Genomic DNA, 15,512 nt, shown 5'->3' with positions numbered 1-15,512 from the left:
TCAGGTCGTGAGTTTGAGCCCCGAGCCCGGCTCTGCGCTCACAGCGCGGAGCCTGCTTGAGATTCTCTCTCCCCCTCTCTCTCTGCCCCTCCCCTGCTTGTGCGCACGCTCGCTCTCTCTCTCTCTCAAAATAAAGAAATAAGCATTAAAAAAAAAAAAAAAACCCGCCCTGGTTTTAGATCCTTGCACCCACTTAGGCAAAACAGCCACAGAGACCACAGCAACTTTAAAACCCAGTGGTTTCTTCCAAGCAGAAACACGCACGTCTGCTGTCGGCTTATTACTTACATCGGAAGCGGCCAGAGATGAGGAGCTGAACCGCTAGGAACCGTCTCTGCAATATCCGGTACAGGGTGGTTTCAGTGAAGGTGGAAGCAAGGTCCAGGCCAGCAAAGACGGTGTCATAAATTTCGTCAAGCAACAGCTCGAGACCTGAGCAAAGGCAGAAGCGTTTCAAGGGACGGGTTCGTTCCGAAAGGCAAGTCCTGACTCTGCTGTTCAAACAGACCTCAGGAGGCCCAGAGCCTTCCTGGGCATCGTAGGCATTGGGTTTGATCAAGGTTTTAATAGTGTCCAGAGTCAAGGCTGCCCTGTACGGTTGTGCAGGTTGTTCACGGCACAAAGGAGCACTTCTAAGAGGAAAGCCATCCTGTCCTCCACTCTCCAGGTTGGGAGCTGCATCTGCCCAGAGCGGGGCGCCTCTTTCCAGTGCACACAGAGGCTCCATATGGGCCAGCAGCTGTGTTCAAGGCACCGGAGATGAGCATTTGCAAAGTGTGCGGCTTAGCCGGGGAGCAGCCAGACATTGCTCTTTCTGCTTGGCAGGTGATGATATTCAGGCTTTCGGGTTTGGGAGGTGCCTCTCACCCACCCCCCTCGGTTTGCCTGAGGTGCGTTTACCTGTCTCAGCCAGTTCCCGCCCTTGACTGTCAGCACAGTGACAATACCCAGACACTTCAGGGAACTTGTTCCGGAAGGCACTGAAGGTCACGAATGCATCTGGAAACCTAGGAGAGAAGGAGATGTCTGCTCCTTGCCTCATCAAATCCTCACGAGCGCCGCTCGCAGAAATAAATAAACGTGGCCTCATCTCATCTGGGGAGAAGGAATGTCTGCTTTTTTATCTCATGCCATTTGCTCTGTGTTTCTTGCAGGAAATGGGTTTCTTTTCTAAACCGGGTTTTCACCTGGCCCGAGCTCGGCTGGACAGATGAAAAACAAAGCTGTGCTCAGCTGTTACCTGCTCACTAGTCATTTCCCTCACATGTGGCATTTCACCAACTCACACCCACGCGTGTGTCTCACAGGGTCAGGCAGAAAACAGGTAATGAACGGCGCATGACCAGAGCGTAATTTACTAGACTGTAACTCGAGGGACCAAAAGCCAAGTTGGCTTTACAGACATATGGTACATTGTGGATGATCTCATTGGGGGAGATCAAACAACTTCAGGGCCCTTGACGACTTTTCCAGGGCTCGAAAAGAAGCCAGATTCCACCCTAGGAAATTCTTAAGGACATTTCCCGCTCCGTAGTTGAGAAAAACAACACAGAATCAATATGACGCCACTACAAGGGCTATGCGTGCCTCTCCATGCGTGCGGGGAGAGTGTGCCCAAGCCACGTCTGACCCGGCAGTTTTCATAAGGAGCTAATTCGCTGGGTTCCCCATCCCGGAAGATGAAACTGAGGTGACATGAAACTTGATTAAAGAGTTCTTGCCGTGTGCAGTGATTAAGCAACCGGAGAGGCGCTTTTCATTGTTATGCGACATTGAGAGATTCGTTTCCGTGCCCTGTGGGGTTGGCACACCTACCTATGTCTGGAAATATATCCCCAAACAACGAGTTCGCGAAAGCGGCAGCTCTCTGCACAAACAGATCCGCTGCTGTGGGATGCGTTCCAGCAAAATACTGAAAACAAGCTCAGTGTCCAACGATAGGAAAAGGAAGAAGCAAATTATAGTAAATTTCCTAAATGGATGCACGCGTAACACTCCGTGAAGACGGCAGCTTGCAAAATGGCCTGTACGTCCACAACGACCTCAACGGAAATGAAGCAGCATTGGAAGGCAACAGGCAACCCAGGAATCGCTCAGAGCCTGAACGGGGGGCGTAGAAGGTACTAGCTAATTTGCATGGCAATAAATAGGCGACAAGCTTACAAGAGCACTGTAAGGTTATGGATTTTTTTCTCCGTGCCATTGATCATTGTGTATCTATAAGCTAAATAAAAAGGGGTGATGTAGTAAGTGAATTATGCATAACAGAAACTAAGAACTCCCTTCACCCAGTCATCACGGATTAGAGGTATATAATAAAAACAAAAAATGAATTGAAACCTGAGATAATTCATTCTCTCTCTTTTTTTGGCATTTATTTATTTTTGAGAGAGAGAGAGAGAGAGACAGAGTGCGAGCAGGGGAGGGGCAGAGAGCGAGGGAGAGACATAATCCAAAGCAATGTCCAGGCTCTGAGCTGGCAGCACAGAGCCCGACGCGGGGCTCAAACCCACTAACCGCGAGATCATGACCTGAGCCGAAGTCGGATGCTTAATCCACTGAGCCACCCAGGTGTCCCTGGGGTAATTCAATTCTAAGAGAGGTGGCAGTAGTAGAATAATCACTTCCATTCATTGCACACTATCTTGTAAAAGACAACCTGCCAAACGTTTACTACATATTGACTTGTTTAACCCACTTAACACTCCTAAAAGGCAGGTGGACTTTTTTTGTACCCATTTTAGAGGTTAAGAAAGTAAAGTATGCTGGCCACCATCTTGAAATAGCGGTGGGAGATAGACTGTAAACCCAGGTCTTACGCCCCACGTGATGCCTCTGTCTGCCAGTGGTGTTCTTCACTGGGTGTTGGCTACACCTGGTTCCCGTCGCACATTCTCAGAGGCACACGACTCTCTTGTGTTCGGACACTCTCCCCTGTGTGCCCCTTCCCAATAGCTAATAGATGTGGAACACACACGCGTGGGAGAACACAGGAATGGGCCACCTGGCTGGCCCCGGGTTCTGAACCCGTAACAACACGAGACACGGGAGGTTCCAGTCACTCTAGTCCCGCGTTCTGCCAGTTCACCCCAAAGGCCCTCTTCAGCGTCATGTCCCGGGGGCCGGTGCCAGCAGAAGGAATTCGGAGCCTTCTTCATCCCACTACTTTGGGGGCAGAGTCCTCCTCCCTCGGTTTCCGGCCTTAGAAGCTACCCACTTCCCGGACCTCCATGTGCTTTTTGCATGGACCTCACGGTCACTGTCCCCACGTCTTGCATACTGGAGATCACTGTGGCTTTAGCTGGAGGGCGTCCTCCCAGGAAACCCCCCTGCACCATCGCCTGTAACCCCCCCTTGCCAATTCTGCGTGCACTGAAAAGAGTTCAGAGCTCCGGCCTTGGCCCAGCCACATGTGGTCACTGCCGTTAACCACTACGAATGAAAATAATAACGGGGGGAACGTACTGGACGACCCAACACTGCACCAAGCACCCTCTTCACTCCTTCTCAGTCCTCACGACAACACTTACAAAGCTGCACTTCGCAAACGAGAACGCTGGCCCTCGGAGTGGTGAACAGACTGGTTTAAGATCACCCAGCCCAGACCCGGGGTGGGCGTCCGCAGCTGGCGGGGAGGGGGGCTGCCTCTGAAACGGAGCCTGGTCCTCAGGGGACCCCGCCCCGCACCCAATGGGAAGTTCAAGCTCTGAATCTTCCTCGATCTCCTTAGTTCCCAAAGCCCGATTTGATACAATCTGATTTTTGTGGCTGATCTCTGAAACGGCACCACCGCCATGAATTTTGGACTCTTCCCCCAGCGTAGCAGGTGACAGCGTAGAGGGTGGCTTCGTAGCTGCTTCCGCTATCGTCACTGGTGCTTTCTGGGCGGCCAGGACGGGAGGGCCTTGGCCATGCTTCCCACCTCCTGCTTGTTGGATTCCCAACCCTTCTCTGCCACCCCAGCAGAAGTCCGGCCACTAACACTGAACCCGAGGTCCACGGGAAAGGGAGAAAGGTTCCATCCTCACACGTGGGCCAGCTAGGTTTGGAACCTGCTGTACGGCCAAAGAAGGCTCCAGAGGATGTGAGCCTTGAGTGGGATTGCAAAGCTAAGAACGATGAATTGACAGGGAGAGAATGCAGAACACGTCTACAAGGATCTTTAGCCCGTCTCCAACTTCAAAGTGGGGGCAGAGGACGACAGTGTGGGTGGAAGGATTAGCCGAGAGGCTGGTAGTCACCGGGGCAGCGGGAGGGCACAGGTCTGGAGGAGAATGTCGGAACCCAAGCATCTCTGTCACGGACACACCGTTCCTGAACGTGCCCTGCCCACTCCCCTTCTGGGCACGGGCCTAAGGAAACTGACTGTCCTGTCTGTCTCTGTCCGGTCAAGTCACGGAGGACCCTACGGCACACGGCATCACCCCCTTTTATGAGGATCCGAAAAAGCTTTGCCCATCTTCAATAGAAGAAAAAATTGTGTTCTTCTGAAAAACAGGCTTCCTTTTATCTGGCAGAAACCAAATAACTTAGACTGTTTTCTCTTGCTCTGGTTCTTAGGCTCCCAGACATAAGTAAGCAGCCGCTCATACCTGTGATAAGAATACTTTACAGAATGAACCGTATGTGCAACCTTTGCCTTGGCCCCTTCGTACGTTCTACCCTGATTTTGCCTTCCCTATGATTTCCTCTCTCTTCCTTTTCTCTCCTGTTCTGGGCGTGTCAGAAGAAAAGAGGAAGCGAAAATCAACACAGAACTTGAAAACCAAAAAGGACATATTTCACCTAGTGAAAAAGGATGTGCCCTTTCTGTTGAATAAAAAGGAACAGCTCAGAATGATCGTAAGAAAGTGTTCAAGGGAGAAAATTGTAGCGCGGGGGGGACAGGGTGATAGGCCTGGTGCCCTCACATGGTGGCCAGCCCAGAGTTGGAGAAATCACGGCTACGGTTCAGTGGAACACGAAACGTCAGGCCCTGGCAGGCGTCTGGTCCTGGTCGCATACAGAGCAGCCCCCGTGCCCTGGGCTCAGGTAGCTGATACCATGGCTCAGTCAGATTCTCCATGCCACCCCCAGACAGGCCCTCCAGAAACCTAGCCATCCCTTAACAAATTAGCAATTAGTTTGGCTTTCCCCTGTGCCCGAAGAGTGCCCCTTGAAGTAGGAGCTCTGACCCAGCACGGATGTCTCCGATGGTCAGTCTACCAGGACTTCTCCACATATTCCGGTAACGATGACCCTTGGCGACGCATTAAGATGTATCTGATCCTTCTCCCTGGGTTATCTGACTAGAGGGGGTTACATCCTTGGTAAGACTGGTTGCTAAGAAAATTTGAGTTTGCTTAGTCACTAAAGACCGGGCCTAAGAACAAAAACAAATTAACTGAATTTTAGCTCAGACCACTAAGGCCTTGGCAATGGCATCGGCTTTTAAGACCTTCACGTACAAAGCGTTTCCCTAGTTAGTGGTTGGACGAGGGCAATACGAAAGGCAGGGAAGAGTCGGGACACCTACCAAAGCTTACTCACCACCACACATGGCTTTTCTAAGTCACCAGCCGAATAGGTGTAGTGAGCCGTGGCCTTCCGGAGGCAAAGGACCTCCTCAAATGCACAGACACTGCAGCCACGTTCAAGTACAGGTCGTCACCCAGCACGTCTAAGAACCCACAGCAGGTTGGCAGATGAGCACCCCCCACCCCCAGGCTTCCAGCCTCCCCTCCAGGTCCCATGCCAGTAAGCCAACCAGTTCGTGCCACATCTCCGCTGGAATTTCCCGAAGAAACCCTCTCAGACTCAATATTCCACGATCCCACTTGTGACTTTCCTTTTCCAAACTCATCCTGCACCATCCGTCTCAAGCCAGACTTTGGTTTGATTCTTCCTCCCTCTCACCCTCCACCTTCAATGAGTGCTGTGGATTCTATCCTGTGCAGGCTTCTCCCGCTGCCCTGTCTCCCCCACAGTCCCCCCCCCACCACGTGTTCTAATCCACACCTACATCGTCTCTCACCTGGACCAGTGCGGGAGCCTCCGGGCTCACAGAGCTCCCCCCACCAGCACCCACTTTGCTCTTCCCCAGCCAGTCCATTCTATCCTAAACTCAAGACATACCCAATCTCCGTCCCCAGGCTCAAAATTCTTGACGCAATGTTGGGGACATACTAATGCTAGAAAAAATTACTCCTTGCTTATCTGAAATTCAAATAGAACTGGCCGTCCTTTATTTTATCAGCAGCCTTAGGTACTAAGTCTAGACTCTCTACACGGCCTCTGTGGCTCCTACCATCATGCACCATAGAGTGGCTGGGCCTGGCAACGCCCAGGTCAGCTTATCGAGAAATCCCTGAAATTGGCTGGGCTTCCAGTAACCGACCACCCAACCCTTCCCATGACCTTCCTAAGTCGGAATTCCCCCAGAGACATGCTTGCTTACATAAAGGAAAGGATCCCATTTCAGGAGTAAGTTTTTTTTGTTTGTCTGTCTGAAACAATGGATGCTTAGTCTTGAATTTTTGTATTTAACTCGACCGCCCTCTTGTGGAAGGAGCTATGAACCGTGCCTCAAGCTGGCACACAGGCTGATTATAAGCACAGACTGCAGGCCTACTGTGCAGGGAAAGAGAGTTGAATCAAGGTTGTATGGGAGAGTGAACAGAGCCAAACAGCTCTAGAACCCACTAATTATGCTTCCCAGGGGGAGCTCCTTAGCCTCTGTGTTTCAGATTCCTCATCCGTATGCTAGAGAACGTTAACCGTCCAATTATTTTTTGTAAATATTAAAGTAGGCAGAAGATTGTCCAATTGCCTGTATATAGTAAGCACTCAGTTGAACCTGAACTGAGCACACACTGGTTTGCATCCGTGAGTATCAGTAAATCAGGCTGTTTGGAAATTCTTATGTGCACACGGGAAGACCGTTCTCTAAGCCTGGGAGGAAAAACACCCTAACCCACGTTTGCTAAAGCTGGGTGCTACATGAGCAATCATGATCATTTCATGATAATTCACAATTGTCTCAGTGGTTTCAAAGACGAGGCCCCATCAGATCCTCACCATGACCTAGGGAGCAGGTGCTGTCTCCTTATCTCAGGTGGAGACACTGAGGCACAGAGACGCAGAGAGGGTAAATGATCAGGTCACTTTGCCAAGCAGTGGCAGAGTTAGAATGGGGGTCACAAAGGCAAATGCTACGGGCCCTGGCAGGTGATGCAGACGAAAGCAGGGAACAGGACACCTGGAGGGACCCAGAGCATTGGACCGTGTGTAATCAGTCCAAAAAGAACAGTTCAAGGCCAGCTTCTTGGTGTCACAGGAGGATTCAGGAATTCAGATTTTATGTATTAGGTGAAACATACAAAATTGCTGATGTTCAACTATTTTTACCTCCACAAGCAGAAATTCCATGGAGTTCACTTGAAATGTTCCAGTTTTTAAAATAATATGCAGTTCAAATAAGACTTCTCTATGGACAGTCCCTGTGCACAGGCCCCTAGCCTGTGACCCCTCCCAGCACAGCCCCTGGGGATCCTCTCTCTTGCAGAAGGAAAGAAACGGGCTGTTTTGGAAGCCAGCCACATCGAGGCTCAGGTTCTCTCGGAGAATTCCCAGCAGTTTTCACAGCCTAATATGCTTACTGCTTTTATTTAGGACGTTTCAATCATGTCTGCAGGTCTGTGCCGTCCTCATACAGTGATAAAGCAGCCATCTTGAATAACGAGAAACTATCCGATTATTTGGGCCAAGATCTATCCTGTATCTCCCTTTTTACGTTTGCTATTTAAATCCTTAAACTTATCTACAGGTCAGGGCGCCTGGGTGGCTCCCTCGGTTAAGCGTCCAACTTCGGCTCAGGTCAGGATCTCCCAGTTCGAGCCCCGTAGCGGGCTCTGCGCTGACAACTCAGAGCCTGGATCCCGCTTCAGATTCTGTGTCTCCCTCTCTCTCTGCCCCTCCCCCACTCACACTCGGTCTCTTTTTCTCTCTCTCTCTCAAAAATAAACATGAAAAAAATTTAAACTTATTTAACAGGTGCCTATATACACACCATTTACAAAACTGTATAAATACGGTCATACCCATGCTTGCCACAGTGACATCTTTCTTTTTTTCCTTTTCTGCCAAGTCCCTTCTCCCTCCTCCTGCTTCTCCGCAGCAACCTGACCCGGCCGATGGCCGTGGTGACCACCCCAGCGAGTGTGGATTCATACTGTCCTCTGTGCTCAGCCAGTCCTGGACAGACACTAGGGCTGTTGGGTCATCGTAAAGGCACATAAGAGGATGTTTGCTTACTTGTTTTCTAAAGGGAAAATCACACAAGCGCCTAGTACCTTTTACCATATTATCATAATACGTGCGGCAGCATCCCGTCCAAATCAACTGGTATAGTTCCAGTGCGTTCTGTGTAACGGCTGCATACGTGTTTCTGGGGGGTGCACATGTATGCAGCTCTCCACCCTGGGTTTCTCCGTCACTTTGTCCCCAGTTTTCCGCTACAGCGAAAAACAAGGCAGAAGACATCCCAGTACATATGTCTTCACCCTGGGGTCTTTTTATTTCCCTGGGCTGCCTGGGCGGGAGCGTCCACGTATTTCTAATTTGAACGGCTGTTGCCCACTTGCCTCCTTAAAAATACGGTCGTCTTTCAGAGGTCCCCAGCAGCCTGTGCATGTGACAGCCCGCACGCGCATGAGCTTTGGCAGGGGACAGGAAGAGATGGCCCGGGGGTGGGCCTCCCCCCAGAGGCCGGCTCCCCTTACCTGTTGTAGCTATGAACCAGGTCGAAGATCATCATGTCTGTGGTGTTGACAAACTTGCATTGGACCGGCAGGAAGCGCCCATCCGGAGAGCACTGAGGGGGTGACCTGTCTCCCACCCCGTGGAGGAGACGGCGGTTTCTTATCTCGCAGCTCCTGGGGCCTACGCATTTCAGAGGAAAAATTTTAAATTCTTAGGTATGAGGGGCGCCTGGGTGGCTCAGTCGGTTAAGCGTGGGCTCTGTGCTGACAGCTCAGAGCCCGGAGCCTGCTTCGGATTCGGTGTCTCCCGCTCTCTCTGCCCCTCCCCCTCTCGTGCTACCCTGTCCCCGTCTTTCCCAAAAATAGATATTAAAAAATAAATAAATAGGGGCGTCTGGGTGACTCAGTCGGTTGGGCGTCCGACTTCGGCTCAGGTCGTGATCTCGCGTTCATGGGTTCGAGCCCCGCGTCGGGCTCTGTGCTGACGGCTCAGAGTCTGGAGCCTGCTTCGGATTCGGTGTCTCCCTCTCTCTGCCCCTCCCCTGCTCACACTCTGTCTCTCTCTCTCTCTGTCTCACTCAAAAATAAAATAAAAACATTTTTAATAAATAAATAAATAAATAAATGCATTCTTAGGGACAAGGAGGCACATTCACTTCTGCAGCCCGGACGCGCACGTTCATACCACATGCGTGGAAATATGAGCAGGGTACAGCCTCCCTAAAATGCTCCCATTTTCTGTACTGAGGCCCAGGTCCTCTGCCTTCTGGCCGGGAGGCCCGGCAAAGTCACGGTTACGTGTGGAAAGCTGGACGCGCTGGGCACGTGTGCAACGCTGGGGCCCCTGGCACTTACATCGCGTGGGCCTCCCCGGCTGGCGGGTCCCGTACACCTCCATCCCTTCTGCATCCACGCACCAGCACTGTCCCCGCCACGGGTCACACTGCACGGGCGCGTACTCCCCCGAATCCTGACACTGAGGGAGGTAGGATGTGGCTGTGCTGTTAACATAGCCTCTCAGCAGGATCTGCTGCCTCTGCAGCTGGCAGAAGGACAGACCTGAGGGTGCACAGAGCAGGGTCAGGGCTTCGGGCTCCCTCCCTGGACACGGGGACGCATCTTTCCCACCCACAACAACCCAGGGATCCTCAGAGAAGGCAGCCGGCTCAGGCCCAGCGCTCCGACTGTCCAACTTTATCCCGGGATTTCTCCCAGCAGCCTGTGGGCCAAGTGAGGGGGTGGGGGGGGGGGCTCCACGGTGCCCTGTCAACCAGACACCCCACAGCCCGGGCGCTGCAGAGGGGAGGGGCGAATGCACTGTGGGCTGGCTGCTGGCATCCCACGGCCCTGCCCACTCCTTCGCTGTGTGGGCCCGGGAGTCCCTGCAGCACCCCCGGCCTCCCTTCTCACCTCCAGGGTTGAGACACAACTGCCTTCCTCGGTGTCCGTGTGCATGTGGATTAGTGACCTTGACCATCACCACCCCCGCTGAATCCCTACTGTGTGCCCAGTGTTTTACACATGCTTTAAATCCGGTGAGGTGGAGCCTACGTTCCTGTCACAGACGAGGAACCCCAGCTCAGCGAGGGTAGGGGACCCGGCCAGGGTCATTCAGCCCGACAGCGCTGGGGAACCAGCCTGCCCCCCCCCCCAACCCCCAAGCCCGCAAGGCTGGCAGCAAACAACCAGCACCCAAAACGGAGCTTTCCTCCTTAAAGGAGACCTTTGGTTCCGGGCTCAATCACACATTTCAAGATGACCAGCTTGAAGTGAACTTTGTTTTAGGCTTAGCCCTGACATGCTTTATGGGGGCGGGGGCGGGTGGGGGGGGGGCTGCGTGTCTTCCACTATTCGCGATAATGATTATTTTAACAGTGAAGAGTTCACCGAAGTCTCAAGCTTGAGACGCACCTGATGTGAGAAACACCAGGTGTATATGGCTTAATCCCGCTTCCAGGGGCCCCCAGTGTCCCCTGAACTCAGTAGCTGACCGACTGTCCCACTGGATTCTCACTGCAGCCCTGCAGGAAGTAGGGCCTCGGGTGCGGGACCCCCAGCCTAACTGGAAGAGGAACATCCAGCAGCCAGAGGGAGACCCCCGTTCCCTCGGACGGCCCCTCACGCACTTACAGGCCACCGGCCGCCCGGGCTGCCTGCTTCCAGGCACCTCCTTGCCATCGGCGCCCACGCACCAGCAGGAGCCGCCGTCACCCTCGCACTGGACTGTCCTGCGGGCGGGAGAGAGACACCACACGCAGACAGAGTTACCGGGCCCCAAAGCCACAACCCGGCTTCCCTTCCTTCTCCCTTTCCCTTCTGTCAAGTTTCAATTCAATTAAATTAGGGAGAAACTGGGGCACCTGGCCTAGCTCAGTCGGTCAAGGGTCCCGCTTCGGCTCCGGCCACGATGTTACGGCGACATAAACAGGGCTGGCAAAGGTGAGCCTTCCCGCACCTCCTGTGCCCCTCCACCCTTCCCAGAGGCCCAAGCGGGGAGCGGAGCAGAGGGTCTCTGTGCTCTTGCGAGGGGGGGAAGAGTGCTGAGAACGCACAGGAAAGAAATGAAGGGAGGTGGGGATGCTTCCTGGGGGAGGGGGGTTCCCAGAACACAGTCCACAGACTCCCCGAGTCCAGCGTGACCACAAGAGCAGGGAAAGTGAACATCCAAGCCCGCATGAAGGATCCCCGTGCATGCTGGGGGGGGGGGGGCACTGCTCAGATTACCACTCCACTCTCCAGGGACAGGGTCCTGGATGCGAGTTCACGTTCCCCTTCCAGAGAGGAGCTCTGGCTCCAGCTCTGACTTCTCAAGAGCACATGCGGGGAAGAGGCGCCAAAGCAGAAATCACTCCGCCCCCCCCCCCCACCTTTCATTACAGCAAATGGGCTGGGGCACCTGGGTGGCTCAGCAAGTCATGATCTCTGAGCTTGTGGGTTCGAGCCCCGCATCAGGCTCTGTGCGGACAGCTCAGAGCCTGGAGCCTGCTTCGGATTCTGCGTCTCCCTCTCTCTCTGCCCCTACTTCCCCTCTCTCTCAAAAATAAATAAACATTTAAAAAAATGTAAAAAAAAAAAAAAGGAAACGGGCTGAAAGTTTGGGCAGGAAAAGAAGAGAAGTTCTTGGCCCTGGCTGGGATGAAACAGGGACCGGGACGCTCTGGGTCATATTATCCAGCCCATTAGCCTGGGGGAACTGAACCTAGAGGCGGGGCCCACCCACCTGACAGTGGCCACCTGTCACGTTTCGGGGGGGTGGGGGGGAGGGGGGCTGGTGAGGGCTCAGTGCAGGGCCTTAAGGTCTCTTGGGGGCCCCAGGAGTGCACAGGGCTGGGGCAGCCTTACTGGTAGCTGCCGTCTTCTGTGCACTGAGGAACATAGTCTGCTCGCTTCAGAAACGCCCTCTCCCTCTGCAGCTCGCAGGGACGTAGAGGCTGGGCGTCCACCTGGTATTCTGGGGAAAGGGAAGCAGCTCATCAAGGAGGGGTGTGGATGGGATTCCAGTAGCAAAGATGGGGGTCCCTGCAGCACAGGTGCTCTCCTGGCGTCATCAGCACTAATTACGTTCTGACTCGCAATGTTGTTTCCAAGTTCGCGATTCACACGTTTCCAAGTAGGACTTTAGCTCATTTAACCCTCAGCCTCCCCTGGGCTGGTGATACCTGCAGCTTCCCCACGTGGCACTAACACTGTGAAAGCCACCTGCTCGAGGTCACACAGCTGCAAAGAGAAGGGCTCAAAGCCAACCCTCAGACACCGCGTTCCCCCGAGCCACGGCGTCCGAGCGCCAGAAAGATGGTGTTCTTGAATTTATCAAGCGGTTCCCTGTGGGCAGAGCCTCTCCCGGCCCAGGTCAGGAATGCAAATTAATCAGCAACCCCCATGGGTCAGGCGTCCTTTGAGAACACATGTGACATGCAGGCTCGCACTTGGAGATCACGACCGGGTCGGGAGGTTAGTGTCCCTGTCTTCCTTTTGCAAAGAGAGAAGGGAAGCTGACACTTATCCAAAGTCCCACAGCAAGTGGCCAACCTCTGCTCACTATTTCACCGCCTCTATTTCGCTGCACAGGTGGATGTGGTTTTTGGTTTGCTGTGGTTTTTCTTCACTACCTGCCGATGACTTCTCAAACGCCTCACGTGGATGACCTCGGCCCGAGACCGCCAAGGGAATAAAACCAGGTATCAACGCCAAAACTCACTAACAGGATCGGGTGGGCTGAGCTCAAACTGAATTGGGAAGATCTGATTTCCCACCTCCTCTCCCACCAGTCGCTGGCTCCGTGCCCTCAAGGTAACTTAGTCCGACTCTCAAAATCACTGTCTCTTCATCGGAAAACCGTCCGCAGGACACGTGGGGACTAAACGAGATCACAAATGTTCCCAGGCGCAGGGGCAGAGCCTGGCGGGCGTCGGGGCTGTGACCCCAGAGCTCCCTCCAGACCCTCTGCTCCGTGGCCTTGAACCCGCAACTCACCAAAGATGTTGGCCGACACCAAGCAGGCTGAGCCCAGCAGACTGAGGACCCACGGGGCCAGGACCATTTCTGTGGGCCCGTCCGGGGACGAAGGCGAACAAGCCACTGCCCGCCCTAGGCTCTGGCCAGGGAGCCTTTATAGAGCCCCTCTGGCACCGCCACCCCCACCCCCACGGGCACTCAGGGAAGCTGTGTTTTCTCTACCCGTCACAAGGGGTTCCTCCACCTGTGTCTGCTCCCTCCGAGGACACTCGTGTGGCCAGTGGGGGACGGGAATCTCGTTGAGGCTCTGTGAAGCAGAACCTAGTGGGGTGACTTTGAACTTCATCTTTGCAGGTGAAGAAAGTTCTATGGTTTTGTGGGCCACAGGCTCAGGCCTCCCGGGAACAAAGCATTTCCTCTATCTCTCCCTTCTTTCCTCTCCTTCTTCCTTCCTCTCTCCCTCCTTTCTTCTTTGCTCCCTCCCTCCCTTTCCTCCCTTCCTTCCTTCCTTCCTTCCTCCCTCCCTCCGTTTCCTTCCTTCCTCCCTCCCTCCGTTTCCTTCCTTCCTCCCTCCCTCCCTTTCCTCCCTTCCTTCCTCCATCTCTTTCCTTCCCTCCCTCCCTTCTTCCTTTCCTTCCTTCCCCTCCTTTTCCTCTCTTCCTTCCTCCCTCCCTCCCTTTCCTCCCTTCCTTTCTTCCTCCATCCTTTCTTCTTCCCTCCCTCCCTCACTTCTTCCTGTCTTTCTTTCCTTCCTTCCTTTCCTTCCTTCCTTCCTTTCCTTCCTTCCTTCCTCCCTCCCTCCCTTTCCTCCCTCCCTTACCTCCCTCCCTCTCTTTCCTCCCTTCCTTCCTCCCTCTCTTTCCTTTCCTCCCTCCCTTCCTCCCTCCCTTTCCTCCCTCCCTCCCTTTCCTCCCTCCCTTTCCTCCCTTCCTTCCTCCCTCTCTTTCCTCCCTCCCTTCCTTCCTCCCTCCCTTTCCTCCCTCCTTTCCTTCCTTCCTTCCTCCCGCCCTCCCTACCTTTCCTCCCTTCCTTCCTTTCTCCCTCCCTCCCTCCCTTTCCTCCCTCCCTTCCTTCCTTCCTTCTTTCCTCCCTCCCTCCCTTTCCTCCCTTCCTTCCTCCATCTCTTTCCTTCCCTCCCTCCCTTCTTCCTTTCCTTCCTTCCCCTTCCTTTCATCCCTTCCTTCCTTCCTCCCTCCCTTTCCTCCCTTCCTTCCTTCCTCCCTCCATCCTTTCTTCTTCCCTCCCTCCCTCTCTTCTTCCTATCTTTCTTTCCTTCCTCCCTCCCTTTCCTCCCTTCCTTCCTTCCTTCCTCCCTCCATCCTTTCTTCTTCCCTCCCTCCCTCTCTTCTTCCTATCTTTCTTTCCTTCCTTCCTTTCCTTCCTTCCTTCCTCCCTCCCTTTCCTCCCTCCCTCCCTTTCCTCCCTTCCTTCCTCCTCTCTTTCCTTTCCTCCCTCCCTTCCTCCCTCCCTCCCTTTCCTCCCTCCCTTTCCTCCCTTCCTTCCTCCCTCTCTTTCCTCCCTCCCTTCCTTCCTCCCTCCCTTTCCTCCCTCCTTTCCTTCCTTCCTTCCTCCCGCCCTCCCTACCTTTCCTCCCTTCCTTCCTTTCTCCCTCCCTCCCTCTCCTCCCTCCCTTCCTTCCTTCCTTCCTTCCTTCCTTCTTTCCTCCCTCCCTCCCTTTCCTCCCTTCCTTCCTCCATCTCTTTCCTTCCCTCCCTCCCTTCTTCCTTTCCTTCCTTCCCCTTCCTTTCATCCCTTCCTTCCTTCCTCCCTCCCTTTCCTCCCTTCCTTCCTTCCTTCCTCCCTTCCTCCCTCCATCCTTTCTTCTTCTCTCCCTCCCTCTCTTCTTCCTATCTTTCTTTCCTTCCTCCCTCCCTTTCCTCCCTTCCTTCCTTCCTTCCTCCCTCCATCCTTTCTTCTTCCCTCCCTCCCTCCCTTCTTCCTATCTTTCTTTCCTTCCTTCCTTTCCTTCCTTCCTTCCTCCCTCCCTTTCCTCCCTCCCTCCCTTTCCTCCCTTCCTTCCTCCCTCTCTTTCCTTTCCTCCCTCCCTTCCTCCCTCCCTCCCTTTCCTCCCTCCTTTCCTTCCTTCCTCCCGCCCTCCCTACCTTTCTTCCCTTCCTTCCTCCCTTCCTTCCTTTCTCCCTCCCTCCCTTTCCTCCCTTCCTTCCTTCCTTCCTCCCTCCCTCCCTCCCTTTCCTTCCTTCCTTCCTTCCTTCCTTCCTTCCTTCCTTCCTTCCTTCCTCCCTCCCTCCCTCCCTCCCTTGCTTTCCTCCCTTCCTTCCTTCCACCAATATAATTTAGAGCCCCACAGCAACAGACACT

At 53.8% G+C, this 15,512-nt stretch overlaps 1 protein-coding gene across 3 annotated transcripts in view; it reads right to left on the bottom strand.

The window, feature by feature from the left end:
• Positions 1 to 13,293, bottom strand: part of TG (thyroglobulin) — a 254,110-nt gene extending 240,817 nt beyond the window's left edge. For 2 of the 3 annotated variants that reach the window (XM_042973582.1, XM_042973583.1), the window contains exons 1-7: positions 12,081 to 12,186; positions 10,869 to 10,966; positions 10,149 to 10,293; positions 9,594 to 9,797; positions 8,760 to 8,919; positions 901 to 1,007; positions 289 to 432 (exon numbers count right to left, since the gene is read on the bottom strand). In XM_042973582.1, coding sequence (XP_042829516.1) covers positions 289 to 432; positions 901 to 1,007; positions 8,760 to 8,919; positions 9,594 to 9,797; positions 10,149 to 10,293; positions 10,869 to 10,966; positions 12,081 to 12,114 — 892 coding nt within the window. In that variant the 5' untranslated portion in view covers positions 12,115 to 12,186. Of the gene's footprint in view, positions 1 to 288; positions 433 to 900; positions 1,008 to 8,759; positions 8,920 to 9,593; positions 9,798 to 10,148; positions 10,294 to 10,868; positions 10,967 to 12,080; positions 12,190 to 13,211 lie in introns of those variants that run through there. The other variant, XM_042973584.1, reaches the window with a different exon arrangement.
• Between the last annotated feature and the right edge of the window lie 2,219 nt (positions 13,294 to 15,512).

Source organism: Panthera tigris, chromosome F2, assembly GCF_018350195.1.
Source record: "Panthera tigris isolate Pti1 chromosome F2, P.tigris_Pti1_mat1.1, whole genome shotgun sequence".
Lineage (NCBI taxonomy): Eukaryota > Metazoa > Chordata > Mammalia > Carnivora > Felidae > Panthera > Panthera tigris.
The sequence above is the reverse complement of the archived record's forward strand: the minus strand, read 5'-3'. Positions and strand labels throughout refer to the sequence as shown.